The sequence below is a fragment of the Phyllobates terribilis genome, unplaced genomic scaffold, assembly GCF_046119375.1.
Source record: "Phyllobates terribilis strain yellow unplaced genomic scaffold, ASM4611937v1 Scaffold_10__3_contigs__length_209671492, whole genome shotgun sequence".
Classification (NCBI taxonomy): Eukaryota; Metazoa; Chordata; class Amphibia; order Anura; family Dendrobatidae; genus Phyllobates; species Phyllobates terribilis.
In genome coordinates, this window is record NW_027362770.1 from 12,626,458 (window position 1) to 12,643,221 (window position 16,764).

General features: G+C 47.4%; 1 protein-coding gene across 4 annotated transcripts in view; it reads left to right on the forward strand.

The window, feature by feature from the left end:
- LOC141164357 (RUN and FYVE domain-containing protein 1-like) overlaps positions 1-16,764 on the forward strand; it is a 496,863-nt gene that overhangs the window by 291,691 nt on the left and 188,408 nt on the right. For all 4 annotated transcript variants that reach the window (XM_073649492.1, XM_073649493.1, XM_073649491.1 and 1 more), the window contains one exon: positions 9,954-10,051. In XM_073649492.1, coding sequence (XP_073505593.1) covers positions 9,954-10,051 — 98 coding nt within the window. The remainder of the gene's footprint in view (positions 1-9,953; positions 10,052-16,764) is intronic.

Sequence of the window (16,764 nt, forward strand, 5' to 3'; positions counted from 1 at the left end):
GCGGGGGAACGAGGAGGATAGGTGAGTATTGGGGGGGGGGGGAGGTTGCGGCAGCAGAGGAGCTGCTGCAGCTACCGCGTGTGCCTGCTGCTAAAGGGACATGAATATTCTCTCTTCTCCACTCCCATGGAGCTCCCCTCTTTTTAGTAGCAGGCACGGAGGAGCGCTGAGCCACGTCTCCTGCTGTCAGTGCCCGCTATTAAACAGCATACATATTCACGCTTCTCCACTCCCATAGTCCCGGCGTGGAGAAGAGTGAATGAATGTGCCAGCAGCAGCTCACCTCGGCGTCTGAGAGCGCGCGCTGCTCAGATGCCGACATGAGCTGCTGGCAGACAGGACGTAGCACTGGAGCAGAGGTGAGGAAGGAAGGTGAGTATAAGTTTTTTTTTTTTTTTTTTTTATTCGTGCAGTGATTGGGACACACATTCCAGGATTAGGTGATGAAGGGGGGCCACGCATATCAGGATTGGTGGATCACGCATACCAGGACTGGGGGATGAGGAGGGCATGCATACCAGGATTGGGATGAGGGGGGCCACGCATACCAGGATTGGGGGATGAGGGGGGCCACACATATCAGGATTGGAGGATGAGGGGGGCCACACATATCAGGATTGGGGGATGAGGGGGGCCACACATATCAGGATTGGGGGATGAGGGGGGCCACACATATCAGGATTGGGGGATGAGGGGGGCCACACATATCAGGATTGGGGGATGAGGGGGGCCACACATAGCAGGATTGGGGGATGAAGGGGCCCACGCATACCAAGATTGGGGAATGAGGGGGGCCACACATACCAGGATTGGGGGATGAGGTGGGCCACGCATACACTTATTGGGGAGATGAGGGGGCCATGCATACATGGATTGGGGGAATGAGGGGTGCCATGCATACCAGGATGGGGAAATTTACCAGGATTGGGGAATGAGAGGGGCCATGCATACCAGGATTGGGGGATATGGTAGGCCACGCATACCAGTATTGGGGGATGAGGGGGCCACTCATACCAGGATTGGGGAATGAGGGGGCCCACACATACCAGGATTGGAGGGATGAAGGTGGCCACACATTCCAGGATTGTGGGGATGAGGGGGGCCGCACATACCAGGATTGGGGGATGAGGGGGCCACACATACCAGGGTTGGGGAGATGAGGGGGCCACGCATACCAGGATTGGGGAGATGAGGAGGCCATGCATGCCAGGATTGGGGAGATCAGGGGACCATGCATGCCAGGATTGGGGAGATTAGGGGGTCATGCATGCCAGGATTGGGGAGATGAGGGGGCCATGCTTAACAGGATTAGGGGGATGAGGGGCCATGCCTACCAGGATTGGGAGGATGAGGGGTCCATTCATACCAGGATTGGGGGGATTAGGGGGCCATGTATACCAGGATTGGGGGATGAGAGGGCCATGCATACCAGGATTGGGGATGAGGGGTGCCATACATACCAGGATGGGGAAATTTACCAGTAGCTGCTGCATTTCCCACCCTAGGCTTATACTCGAGACAATACGTTTTCCCAGATTTTTGTGGTAAAATTAGGGGCCTCTGCTTATACTTGGGTCGGCTTATTTAAAATATACAGTATTTTTAAATCAGTGAGTACGTGATGCCCATAATACTGCAGGACTGTGCATTATACTATATGGAGGCTGCATTTTACCCTATGGGATGTGTAATATACTGTATGGAGGACTATGGGGAGTGCATTATATTCTATGGAGGACCATGGGAAGTTCATTAAACTACATGGAGGATTATGGGGGGCGCATTATACTATATGGAGGATTATGGGAGGCGCATTATACTATATGGAGGATTATGGGTTGCGTATTATACTATATGGAAGGCTATGTGGAGTCATAATAATATTTTGAGGGCTAAGTGGGGGGCCATTATATAGTGTGAAGGTTTGTGTGGGGGCCATCATACTGTTTGGAGGACTGTGTAGGAGTCACACTTGGGGGATCATACTGTGTTCGGGTCACCATACTCTGCCTTGGGAGTTGAAGTGGGGTACAATAGGGTCATTATACTGTGCATGTGGAGGCTAATGTGGAGGCATGCACCATAGGGGTATCATACTGTGTTTTCAGGTCACTTTTATTGGCATCATACTTTTCGGGGCAATGAAAGAAGAATCTAGGACTGCAGCTGGAGGAAAATTACTATGTAAAGGTTGGAAAGTTGTGAGATCTGCTCTTCTGTGACACAGACAAATATTTGTTAATTTTTTTGGGGGGTGGGGGGGCAATTAGAGCTTCTGCTATGGGGCCCCATGATTTCTATGTACGCCCCTGCTAAGAAGGTTGTATTCCCAGAGCTTCAAAGGGAATTTAACAGAGGTCTGTAGCCTGGCCGGAGCCGACACGAAATATGGAATAACTAAAGTTCCATACGTCCAATAATGATGGGGCCTATATTTCAGCAGCAGAAGGGAAGGAAGGGAGACACAGATTCTCTACTTCGTGGGGTAGGCGGAGCCCCATAGGATAGTCACCTCAGATTGGAAAAAGACGACCGGCCCCTCCAGTATATAGGCTCCTCCTACTCCCATGTTCATCAGTCTTTTTATCTGAGGTCTCAGAGGATAGTCGCTGCTTCGGCAGCTCCTCAGAAGAGTTGTTATTTTATATCCAGCGAGTCCTGGACCCCCCGTGGTCTAGAGGTCTCTGGGGGTCTCTGCGCTGCTGAGACCCCTGACCCTCCCCTGGCAGCTCTGTGTACCCCTTGAGGAGGTTCCCACTTATGCCTGCCGGCCCCGGGGGATACAGGGCGCTCCCTGGCGGAGGCGCACACCACACATCTGAGAGGGTCCCTGCGTGCTCCGCCATAGGGGGGAGCAAAGGGCCATGGCGCCACACATCCCTGAGGATCCCTGTGGCGTTCAGCTGGGTAAGTGCTCTTTGGTCTAAAGAGTATCTTTGACGGCTACGGCAAGTTTTCTGCCTGTGTGTTTCTTGTCTATTTCAGACGCTGCCTTGACTGGTGAGCAGAGACGGAGGCCAGTAATTTTTATTTTTGTTTTTTATTTGCGCATGCTTTTTCGTTTTTGCTTCCTGCCTTCATTGAGGCAGGAAGCTCCCTGTATTGGCGCGCGTTTTCTTGCTTTTATTGACTTGCTTCCTGCCTTCATAGAGGTAGGAAGTTTTCTGCCCTCATTTTTGTTGTTTGCATAAGCGCGGGCTTTGGCGGGGGGCATGGCCTAGCGGGGGCGTGGCTTAGCGTCTCCTGGCTTCCTGCCGTCATTACTATAGGCAGGAAGCGCTTGGTTGAGCGTGCGCTGGCGGTCCCTGCTTCTCCCTCCGGCGTCCAGCGGCGCCTCCTGCTCTCTGCTCCCCGTCCGTCCACACACTTAGGAGGAGCGGTCGCCGCAGTACCGGTGAGTCCCCTCTGCCTCTGGCAGGGGTTCTTTGTCAGTGCTGTCTCTCCAGGCTACCTATTAGGAGTCCTCGTGAGCACTGCCGCTTTCTCTCCTAAAGCTATTTACTTCACTGACCTTTTAGGCTGTGTAGTATTATAGTTGCTGTGATGTTAACCCCTTCTGAAAAAGTGGAGCTTTAGGGGAAACACATGGTGTTTAAGGGAGTTTCCCCCTATTGATTTTTTGCTCGGCATTTCTGGGGTAGCTCTTTTCTAAGGATGAGCTTTAACCCTTCAGAGCCTGTCGCATATATATATAAAAAAAAAAAATAAAAAAAAAGTGAGTTTTGAAAACAGGCTGTGCAGCTTTCACACTTTTTTGCCATCCTTGTTGTACATCCTGGCATCTGGTGTGGGTGGCATGTCGGATCAGGGGCCTGGGAGTGCGGATCGGTCTCCTGATCCGTTTCAGGTTCAGTCGCACGCCTCTGATACACTCAGGCCTTCTACTACATCAAGTTCAACGCTCAGTGATGTTAAGGTGGAGGCGCTCACTCGCTCCATTGATAGTCTCTCTAGTCTCCTGGGACAGTGGGTGTCAGCTAGATCACACCCGATGCCACGAGGTAAAAAGCGCCGCAAGACTATAGTGGCGTTGTCTCCCTCGCAGAGCGCATCAGAGGCTTCGGATTCACCAACAGATTCGGTTGATGAAATTTCTGAGTCCGAAGAGGAGGATCAACAGGATCGCTCTGTTTCTCTTTCTGGTCGCGTAGATGGGCTTATTAAGGACATGCGGCAAGTATTAGAGCTGTCTGAAGAGCCGACAAGACCGTCTAGGTCGGGCCGTCTGTATCAGAAGACGCGCCGTATTCGTTCTACATTACCTGCGCATGAGGAACTTAACGAAGCGGTGGAGAAGGAGCGTCAGTGTCCGGATAAACGCTTCCGAGGAACGCGTTTTTTTGATGCCCTATATCCCTGTGCCAAGGAGATGGTTAATAATTGGGTTCCCTCTCCTGAGGTGGATATATCTCTGTCTCAGCTGACCCAGTCTTCCCTGCTTCCTGTTAAAGGGAGAGCCAATCTTCAGGATCCTTTGGACAGAAGATCGGAGTCAGCGGCGAAATCCATCTATGAAGCCGCGGGTCATGGTTTCCGAGCGGCCTTGGGGGCCATGTGGGCCGGTGAGGCTTCTCTGCGGTAGTTGGATCAGCTGCGTGTGGCGTGGCAGGATGGGACTTCGCGTTCAGAAGTGGAAAAGCTTTTTCAGCGAATGGAAGAAGCTATGTGTTATGGCAGAGATGCAGTACTGGACACTGCTTCAATTCTGTCCAGGGCTCAGGCTTCGGCAGTCACGATTAGAAGAGCTCTGTGGCTTAAACAGTGGACCGGGGATGCAGTATCCAAACAGGGATTGCTTAGTCTGGCATATAAGGGCGGTCAGCTCTTTGGTTCAGATCTTTCGGAACTAATTGCCAAAGCTAAAGCTAAGGATGTTACTCTGCCTGGGAAAAAGGCAGTGGCATCCACAGCCAGCAGGACAGGGCACGGCAGAGGTCTTCGGTCCTTTCGGGCCAGGGGACGATTCAGTCAGCCTTCTTGGAGATTGGGTCGTCCCTCATCCTCCGGCAGATCCGCCCAGAAATCTTGTACTCCTTGGAAGCAACGGTCCCGTCAGGACAGACGGGAGGTTGATAAAAAGTCCGCTAAGGCTGACTGACGCCAGGGATCCCCCCGAGGGCTCTCGGGTGGGAGGTCGTCTGCTACAATTCGAGTCAATCTGGGCATCCCACATAGCAGATGCCTGGGTGACACTGGTTATGTCGGCAGGCTATTTCATAGAGTTTCATTCGCTGCCTCCAGACAGGTTTCGTCTGACGGGCATTCCGTCCGTGCCAAGACTGGCTGCCGCACTGTTTCAGGAGGTCGACTCTCTCCTACAGCAGGGTGTGGTGGTTCAGGTTCCTCCGGAAGACCAGGGAAAGGGTTTTTATTCCAACCTTTTTGTGGTCCCCAAAAAGGAGGACAAGTTTCGTCCGGTGCTGGATCTCAGGGATTTGAATATTTACGTCCGGACACGGAAGTTCCGCATGGAGTCTCTCCGATCGGTGATAGCGACCCTGTCGCAGTACGATTTCTTGGTGTCCATAGACATCCGCGACGCCTATTTGCATATCCCTATCGGCAGGGCTCACCAGCGTTTCTTGCGTTTCGCTATAGGTCAAACCCATTACCAGTTTGTGGCCCTGCCTTTCGGGTTGGCCTGAGCTCCCAGGGTTTTTACAACAATTCTGGCTCCTCTCATGGCCCTTCTTCGAAGACAGGGGGTTACGATCCTCCCCTACCTGGACGACCTGTTCATAGTGTCACCCACAGCGGAGGAGGCAATAGCGGCTCGCGATCTCTCCCTTCAGTACCTGATGGACTTCGGGTGGCTGATCAATTGGAAGAAATCGTCATTGGAGCCAGCACAGTCCATTCTTTTCCTGGGGATGCAGTTCGATACTGTTCGGGCAGTTGTGTCCCTGCCTCCTGTCAAACAGACGAACCTTCGTCTTCTGGTCCAGGCTATGAGGTCGGCGCTGTCAATGTCCCTTCGGGAATGCATGCGCCTTCTGGGTCAAATGGTGGCAACTATGGAAGCAGTACCATTTGCACAATTTCATTCCCGGGATCTCCAGAGCCTTATTCTGACCCATTGGGATCGATCGCTAACTTCTCTGGATCGCTCGGTCATTATCTCCCGCAGGGTGCGAGAATCTCTTGGATGGTGGTTACGTCCGGAGACTCTATCCGTGGGGAAATCCTTCCTTCCTCCGAGATGGTCGGTGGTGACAACCGATGCCAGCCGGACAGGCTGGGGGGGAGTTTGGAACGACCTCTGGATTCAGGGGGTCTGGTCGCCAAAGGAGTCGTCTCTCCCGATCAACATTTTGGAGTTGAGAGCAATATTTCTCTGCCTCCAACATTGGACGGTCTTATTGAGCGGTCTACCGGTCCGGATCCAGTCGGACAACGCTACGGCTGTCGCGTACATCAACCACCAAGGCGGGACGAGGAGTTCCAGTCTCATGTCGGAGGTCTCTCGGATCCTGGTCTGGGCCGAGTCCAAAGTTCCAGCAATCTCTGCAATTCTCATTCCAGGGATGTTGAATATCTCGGCGGACTTCCTCAGTCACTAGCAAGTGGACCCTAGGGAATGGAGTCTCCATCCAGAAGTGTTTTCTCTGCTGTGTTCCCGTTGGGGGACTCCTCAGGTGGACTTGATGGCATCCAGGCTGAACGCCAGGGTTCCGACGTTCATGTCCAGGTACAGGGACCCGGTGGCGGTGGATGCTCTAGTGGCCCCGTGGGGTCAGTTCAAGCTGATCTATGCGTTTCCGCCGATATCCTTACTACCTCTGGTGATCCGACGAATCAAACTCGAAAGAGTATCAATAATTCTGATAGCACCAGACTGGCCGCGGAGGACATGGTATTCGACGCTGGTGTCTCTTCAGGCGGCACCTCCGTTTCCTCTGCCCCTTCGCCCGGACTTGCTCACTCAGGGGCCCATTCGTCATCCGGACCTGAGGTCCCTTTGTTTGACGGCGTGGCTCTTGAGACCGAGATCTTGACCCGTCGCGGTTTTTCGCCCGAGGTCATTGCTACCTTGCGGGCGGCCCGGAGTCCAGCTACGTCCAGGATTTATCACAGAACTTGGGAGTCTTTCTATTCATGGTGTTCTGGATCCTCAAGAAACCCGAGGGTTTTTTCCATCCCCAACTTCTTGGCCTTTCTGCAATCTAGTCTGGCCAGGGGTTTGGCAGTTAGTACAGTATGGGGACAGGTATCTGCTCTTTCCGCACTTTTTAGGAAGGCTATTGCCTCTCGCAGGGATGTGCGTTCTTTTTTTTCGCGGAGTCGCACGTCAGTTTCCGCCACGGAGGGCAGTTGTGGCTCCATGGCGGCTTAATCTAGTCCTGGAAGCCCTTCAGCATAGGCCTTTTGAGCCTATGGATTCTGCTAAACTTTCACTACTTTCTTGGAAGGTGGCCTTCTTGGTGGCAGTCACCTCTTTGAGAAGGGTATCGGAATTGGCAGCACTTTCTTGCTCACCTCCTTTTCTGTAATTTTTTCCGGATCGCGTGGTGCTTCGTACTCGTGAAGATTTTTTGCCTAAGGTAGTGTCACAATTCCACATTAATCAGGACATTGTGTTGCCTTCTCTTTGTCCAGGACCTAAGAATCCAAGGGAGCGGGCCTTGCACTCGTTGGACTTAGTGCGGGCATTGAAGTTCTATCTTACGATCACCCAAGGTTTTCGGAAGTCGGACTCTCTTTTTATAATTCCGGCAGGTCGTCGGCGTGGTCAACGTACTTCCAAAGACACGATAGCTCGGTGGATCCATTCAGCTATCCTGGAAGCATACCGGCTCAAGTGCGAGCCTTGTCCGGTTAAAGTTAAAGCTCATTCCACGAGAGCCATTGGCTCATCGTGGGCTTTTCGTCAGGCGGCCTCGGCAGCGCAGCTCTGCCGGGCGGCCACCTGGCGCTCCGTTCACTACTTTACTAAGTTTTATAAGGTGGACGTAAGTGCTTCAGCCGATGCGGCCCTGGGACGCAGGGTCCTGCAGGCGGTGGTAATTTAAGTTATCCCTTTACTTAGTTTTCCGTTATTTAGCGCGGTTTGCGCTCTTGCCTAAGTTTTGGGGTATGGAAGCTTCTGCCTCTATTTCCCACCCTTAAGTAGGTACTGCTTTAGGACGTCCCACGAAGTAGAGAATCTGTATCTCCCTTCCTTCCCTTCTGCTGCTGAAAGCCGGATTTTGGTAAGAACTTACCTGTAAAATCCTTTTCAGCGAAGGAAGGAAGGGAGACACAGCACCCTCCCAGGGCAGAAGTGTTTTTTTGTGTTTCTAGATGCAGCGCGTCTCCTTCCTGATGTCGATCTTCTGGACTGAGTTTAGCGCTCTACGGCTCTCCTTCCAGTTTCGCCAGCTCTACACAGTTGTCAGGTCCAATGGGGTATGCCTAAGACATAACCTGTTTTCTCTCATTTCTGAAATTTCAGAAGGGGATATGTTGTTCTGCTGGTTGGTCTGCTCTTCCTTAGCTTGTGTACGGACTGATGAACATGGGAGTAGGAGGAGCCTATATACTGGAGGGGCCGGTCGTCTTTTTCCAATCTGAGGTGACTATCCTATGGGGCTCCGCCTACCCCACAAAGTAGAGAATCTGTGTCTCCCTTCCTTCCTTCGCTGAAAAGGATTTTACAGGTAAGTTCTTACCAAAATCCGGCTTTTTAGTGGCAGGGTCAGCCAAGGAACAATATGCTTATTACCCCATAGCTGTGAGACCCTGCAGGGAGCTGTGGCACAAAAGTACCAGAATAATGGATCGCAAACTAAGCCATGTGTGGTCTCTAAAGAAAGGCAAATTCATAACGGAAAATATGGCGTCGCTTGCAAAATTCTGCGATCAACGAGCAATAAGTTATCCAGAAGTTAGCAAATTAAGAAAAAAATGTGAAGGCTGGAGGCCAGCCCACGTGATGTCAGCACAGTGGGTGTGTGAGCCGGTCTCCACCTTCAGCATAAAAGACCTCACTGAGGATGGATCAGTACTCATTGCGGGAGTATATGTATCATAAGCAAGGGGTTGCGTTCGCTGATCGGTCTTAGGAGAGCACCCCTCCAGCTATAATTAGTCGTCTCAGCAAACTATATAGTAAGTTTCTTCTTTAATCCTGTTTATTTTGTTTAACTGTATATTCTGCACTGTATTGTCCCCTTTTGTAAAATCTTTGTATATTTTTCCTAAACACTACCTCCTTTTTGGATTAAATATAAAATGTAATAGTCCTGTTTCTTTTGCTCTGTAATCCTTCTCTGCCCCGCAGCCATATACGCTACCAGAACGCAGGCGTCCCACCAAGCCTGTATTATATTTCCAACTGGCCGGTGGTGGCAGCGAATAATAATAATTGGGCTATTGTGAAGCCGGCAGTAACCGTACGGGGCGTATACACATATGTGTACACATATGTATACACATATTCCATGTGTTGGAATCCGGAGGGGTGACTCCATAAGCTTTCTGCTCGCTTGGCAATAGCTGCGTAGTGAGTAGTCAGGATTGACGGCAACGGTGAGATATCGTGTGATCTCCCCAGTGTCGTCGCTGACGTCCCTGACAGTGGTGATGCTAGTGTAGTAGATGCTAGGATAGTTTAGTGATGCTAGGATAGTAGCAGTGATGCTAGGATAGTAGCAGTGATGCTAGAATAGTAGCAGTGATGCTAGGATAGTAGCAGCGATGCTAGTGTCGTAGATGCTAGGATAGTAGATGCTAGGATAGTAGCAGTGATGCTAGTGTAGTAGATGCTAGGAAAGTAGCAGTGATACTAGTGTCGTAGATGCTAGGATAGTAGCAGTGATGTTAGAGTAGTAGTTATATAACAAAAAAGCAGTAGGATTGACATAAGTGATGCAGAAGTGACGTCATAGGTGTAATTCTAGCTGCTACAATGCATTAGTAAGAAGATCAGTACTCACACATTTCCCCCCACCTTATTTTCTTTTTTCTTTTTAAAGGAATATGAAATTGCCTTGCAAAATAAGAGTGAGCAGCTATGTTTACTGCAAGCTAAACTGGACCTGGCAGATTCTACAACAAGAGGATATGAAGAAAGGTGTGGATTTTATTTCCTTGTCAATATTCTGTTTTTTTTGTGATTCAAGGAGATACAAGTAACTTGACCTGTTACAGAAGTTGTCTGGTCACCGAAGAAACGTCTGCAAGAACTGTCGAAATCTTGACTGCCAAATCATGACCATGTGTGAGGCGTACACTGTCACAAAATCCTTGTATTGCTCGTACAGACTAGACTCCTGCACTTAACTCATTTCTCTGCTATTGAGAGAAGCTGGATGAGACTAGTCGGCATGTGATTGGAGGTATGCATATCTTATACTTGACATTCCACCCGCATGGTGGAATATAGGGGAATCAGAACCATACGCATATCACATATGGTCATGACTCGACAGTCCATAGCTCATAGAGTTACTGCATACTATTATTCCAAGAAAGGATAATCCCATTAAGCAATCAATTTGCAGGCTACATTAACCGCTTCCCGACCGCCCACTGTAGATAAACGCCCGCGCTGCCCGGGCTCTGTGCAGCGCGGACGTTTAAAAACGGTGGGTGGTCCCGCAGCGCTCAGGACCCCAGGGTCTTGCAAGCGCTGCGGGAGCGGTGCCGAGCGATAGCTATGACAGAGAACATCATCGGGACCTGATTGGATCAGGTCCCAGTGATGTTAACCCTTTGCTGTCTTCTATATGCCGCGATCTATAGTGATCGCGGCATATAGAAGACAGCAGGAGGAGAGGGGGTCGTCCACTTACCTCTCCGACGGCCCCCTTATACCTTCCAGGTCCTGACGTTGCTATGGCAGTTGGAGGTCACATGACCGCCTCCAGGTCTGCCATATATGGTGTCCTGCCTGGCTCAGCCTGCAGCTGAAGACAGGCAGGAGACTGACTGTGAAACAGTCAGGGAAGATCTCATGTAATGCAATACATGTCTATTACATTACATGAGATCAGTGATCAGAAAAATAAAAATTAATGTCCCATACAGGGACTAAGTAAAAATGTAAAAAGAAAAGTAAAAAAAATGTTTTTAAACTGTTAAAAAAAAATTACAAAATAACTAAAAATAAATAAATAAAATATTAAACCGATAAATCCGTATATTTATGCAAAAATAAAAAAAATACACATATTTGGTATCACCGCGTCCGAAACAACCCAAGCTATAAACTGTCACACTAATTAACTCCTTCTGTGCACACCGTAATAAAAATAAATAAAAAACGGAGCAAAAAACTATGCTTTTTCCTCATATCGCCAAACAAAAAGTGGAAAAAAATGCGATCAAAAAGCAAAATGGAAATAAAAATGGTACCGCTGAAAACGTCATCTTGTTCCGCAAAAAACAAGCCACCATACAGCTCCATCAGCCGATAAATAAAAAAGTTATACCTCTCAGAATAAAGCAATGCAAAAAAAATATTTTTTCTATAAAATGGTTTTATTGTGTAAAAGCGCCAAAACATAAAAAAATATACAGTAAGTGTAGTATCGCTGTAAACATACTGACCCGAAGAATAACGCTGCCTGATCACTTTTACCACACGCAGAACGGCATAAAAAAAATCCTCAAAAAACAATTCCTGAATTGTTGTTTTTTGTTAATTTTACCTCCCTAAAAACGGAATAGAAAGCGATCAAAAAATGTCACGTACCCAAAAATGGTACTAATAAAAATGTCAACTCGTCCCGCAAAAAACAAGTCATCACATGACTCTTGTCGGCCAAAATCTGGAAAAATTATAGCTCTCAAAATATGGCGATGCAAAAACTAGATTTTGCAAAAAAAAGCGTCTTTTAGTGTGTGACAGCTGTCAGTCATAAAAACCCGATATAAATCTGGTATCTCTGTAATCGCACCAACCCGAAGAATAAAGTAATCTAATCAGTTATATCACACTAGGAACGGCGTAAAAAATAAATAAAACCAATTCTTCACCTGTTACTGATTAGTTTATTATGTCTCCCAAAGATCGCAGTAAGGCGCAGAGCCTTACATTTATCCTGCGCTCTGCGCTGAGCACTTACCCCAGAGTTTCCGTGTAAATCTCTGAAATATGTGATTCAGCCGGAACCCATGACGGAAGATTACCTGTAATGAGGCAGATATAGGCACTGTGGATGCCGTCTGGCCTGGGATCCCACGGTGTAATTTGTTTTAGGCGTGCATAAAAGTGCGGTTGGCCACAGTTTTGTGCACTTCTGAAAAAAAGGACACTGCTAAACAGAGGCCAGACGGAGTCCAGAGTAACTCTGCTGCCTCATTATAGTGAATGGATCCCGCAGGGGTTTCATCTGAATTACATCACTTGGAAATTTAGATGGAAACCCCAATGTAAGTGCTCAGCCTAGAGCGCCGGATAAATGTTACGTAAAATGTTCCCAATAAAAGCTTCAACTCAGTCCTCAAAAAAAGCTAGTCCCCACTCAGGTCCGTCATCTGTTAAAAATATAAGGGACTTCCAAGTTACTGGTAGCAGAAAGGCTCTGGAAAAGCGAAATGGCCCTTGCCCCCCAAAAGAAATTCAGAAAATTTTGTGCTCCCAAATCCAAATGCCTATTCTACAATAATTTGTTCTCCAATTGTCAAATAGCACTCCGTCCCCCCCAGATCTCGCCGTATGGCTGAGCGGTACGATACAGCCACATATGGGGTATTGACACTTTTAGAAGAAATTGTGTGACACATTTCGGCACCATTTTTACCCATTGCCCTGTGTGAAAATGTAAAATCTGAGGGTAAAACATTTTTTTGTGGTAAAAATATAATTATGCTTTTTTCACTGCCCAATGGTATAAATTTAAAAATTAAAAAATACTCACTACTTCCCTAGATGAATTCCTTGAGAGGTGTAGTTTACAAAATGGGGTCACTTGTGGGGGCTTCTGCTGTTTCGGCATATCAGCGACTCTTCAAATGTGACATGGTGTCTGCAACCTATCCCAGCCAACATAGCTCTCCTTTCTCTTCCGAACCCTGCCGTACACCAAAGCAGTGGTTTTCCCCCACATATGGGGTATCGGCGTACTCAGGAGAAATTGCACAACAAATTTCATGGTGCAATTTATCCTGTTACCCTTATGATAATGCAAAATTAGGGAATGAAAAACATTTTTTGTGGGAAAAATGTGAAAATTTTATTTTTACAGCTCAATATTATAAACTTCTGTGAAGCGGCTGGGGGTGCAATGTGCTCACCACACATCTAGATAAGTTCCCTAAGGGGTCTAGTTTCCAAAATGGTGTCACTTGTGGGGGGTTTCCACTGTTTAGGGACATCAGGGGCTCCCCAAATGCAACATGGCATCCGCTAATTATTCAAACAAATTTTACATTCAAAAAGTCAAATGGCGCTCCTTCCCTTCCAAACCCTGCCGTGCGCCCAAACAGTGGTTTGCCTCCACATATGGGGTATCAGCATGTTCAGGAGAAATTGCACAACAAATTTCATGGTGCAATTTTTCCTATTACCCTTATGATAATGCAAAATTAAGGGATGAAAAACGTTTTTGTGGGAAAAATGTGAAAATTTTATTTTTACAGCTCAATAATATAAACTTCTGTGAAGCACCTTGGGGTTCAAGGTGCTCACCACACATCTAGATAAGTTCCCTAAGGGGTCTAGTTTCCAAAATGGTGTCACTTGTGGGGGGTTTCCACTGTTTAGGCACATCAGGGGCTCCCCAAATGCAACTTGGCATCCACTAATTATTCAAACAAATTTTACATTCAAAAAGTCAAATGGTTCTCCTTCCCTTCCAAACCCTGCCGTGCGCCCAAACAGTGGTTTGCCTCCACATATGGGGTATCAGCGCGCTCAAGAGAAATTGCACAAAAAAATTTGGGGTCCATTTTTTCCTGTTACCCCTGAGAAAATAAAAAAAATTGGGTCTAAAGTAGCATTTTTGTGAAAAAAGTTAAATGTTAATTTTTTTCTTCCACATTCCAAAAATTCCTGTGAAGCACCTGAAGGGTTAATAAAGTTCTTGAATGTGGTTTTGAGCACCTTGAGGGGTGCAGTTTTTAGAATGGTGTCACTTTTGGGTATTTTCTGTCATATAGACCCCTCAAAGTGACTTCAAATATGATGTGGTCCCTAAAAAAATGTTTTTGTAAATTTTGTTGGAAAAATGAGAAATCGCTGGTCAACTTTTAACCCTTATAGCTCCCTAACAAAAAAAAATTTTGGTTCTAAAATTGTGCTGATGTAAAGTAGACATGTGGGAAATGTTGTTTATTAACTATTTTGTGTGACATATCTCTCTGATTTAAGGGCATGAAAATTCAAAGTTTGAAAATTGCAAAATGTTCAAAATTTTTGCCAAATTTCCGATTTTTTCACAAATAAACGCAAGTGATATCGAATAAATTTTACCACTATCATGAAGTACAATATGTCACGAAAAAACAGTCTCAGAATCAGGGGGATCCGTTGAAGCGTTCCAGAGTAATTACCTCATAAAGTGACAGTGGTCAGAATTGAAAAAATTGGCCCGTCACGAGGCAAAAACAGGCTCTGGTGCGAAGTGGTTAAAGTACCACTGAAGCAGAATTGTTTTAGTCAGCGCTGAAGTGGTGCTTCTAATATAAGGTCCCTGCCCCCCGGTCTTATACTCTGCCTCCGTTGTCTTCTCCTTTTTTTGGTGCAGCTCCCGTCCCACGGCGCCATCTTGTAACAATAACTTTGGCCAGAAGTGACGTCACAATCTCTCAATGCTAGTCTATGCTCTCATAGACTTGTGTTGAGTTGTGACCTATGGCTTGCTTAATGAAACACGAGCGACCCGGCAGATCACAAACTGTTGGAGACCTGTATGCAAAAAACCTTGACATTCGAAGAAGTAAATATGCAATGATTTTTAATGCAGTACAACAGTGTCAAATCTTAGAAAAAAACTCTAATTAATGCATAAGAGGCAGAACCAGTGTATTGGCATGGCAAGAGTAAACCTACCCGACTGCTAGAGGAATCAGGTGTAGGGGGGGAGGAGGGACGCAGTGTCACTAGTGGGTCATGGATATAAAGAATATGCAATAGAAAAAAGCCCAATGAGATTCATGCTGCAATGATGATATTGGGTGAGGAACAACCAGCTAAGTACCTGTGACACCAGAATCAAGACGCTGAGAATCCAGAACGCGGTGTCCACCGCTGGTTGAAGAGTCTGTCCTTATGTGACCATGTGTCTGCACTTTTAAGTGCAGAGAGGATGGGACTTGCCTAGGAGTGCTGCCCAATAGTATGCGGTACCTGGTGATGGGAGTGCCTGGTACTTACACTAGCCTATTGCTGAAGAAGTGGCGGGATATTCCCTAGAGCGTGGCCGATTGCCGCTGATGTGACGCTGGAAAGGGGGCACGGGTGGCCGGCCGTGACGTCATCAGAAGTGATGCACAGCACAATGCGCTTGTTACCGGAGCTGGACGTGTTGCGGTCCACATGACGTGATCTTGCGCTCCACCACACGGAAGCGTGCGCTGCACTCACAGGAACACTCATTCCACAGGCCAAACGCTGAAAGCAGATGGGTGCAGAGTGGTAGGTCCAGATAGACAGTGCCCAAGGTGATGGCCGGTGGTGGATATCACAGTTAAGAGGACCATCTGAAACATAAAGGCATAATGTCAGAGATATAGTATATTACAGATCTAATACAGCACAACAAGTCCTAAGTAGTAGGTCTAGATTAGTAAGTATTCAATAATTTTGAAAGACAATAAAAACCCACATCTTGTGCGATCCAGATAATTAAATATTCAATAATGTGAGGAAACAGTTAAAGTAAACGTCACTCTAATAAGTAATACACGATGTTATTACCCATTATGCCATCGCAGATGGAAAGGTATCTCATTAAATAAAGGATAACAGGTCGTAATCCCTGTTCAGTCCTTTAGGTGCCAGGGACTGAAGTTCATGGATCCAGTATGCTTTGCGGCATTTCAGGAGGCGTATACGGTCACCCACCCCACCCCGACGTGGTGGAAGAACCTGTTCTAATACTTGATATTTTAATTGGAAAATGTTATGTCCCGCTGTTATAAAGTGCAGTGGAATGGGTAGCAACAGATTTTTGCAACGTATTGTGGATTTGTGTTTCGAAATTCTATCCTTGATCGACTGAGTGGTCTCCCCCACGTAGATCAAACCACAAGGACATTTGATTAGGTACACGACAAAGGCGGTGTCACAAGTGAAATATTTTTTTATAAAATACTTTTTGCCTATCTGTGGATGGTGAACCAAATTGCCTCTGAAGACATTGTTACATTGTCTACACTGGAGGCATGGGAACATTCCCATTTTGGGGTTTTGTATGAACCTTTGTTGTGGTCCCTGTCACGATGTGCCTATGTCGGCCCGTACTAATGCCCTTTAAATTTGGTACTCTCTTGAAACATGGTAAGAACGGATTTTGGATAGTGGTGATTTGGGGGTAACCTGTCCCTAATATGTTCCAATGCTTACGTATGGCCCTATGGAGGATGTAAACATACGGATGGAAGGTATGGAAAAACGGAATTCGGTCTAGGGTGGTGGTGCGGTTAGATAGTGAATCGGTCTCTTGTTGTTGTAAGATGGTTGGAGGATACCCTCTTTCCAGGAATTTATCCCTCATCTCCTGAGTCCTTATTTGTCTCAGGTGTTCACTAGTGACTATTCTGTTAACCCTCTGGACCTGTGATTTGGGAATTGAGCTTTTCATAGCCCTAGGATGGTTGCTGGAGAAGTGCAATAAACTA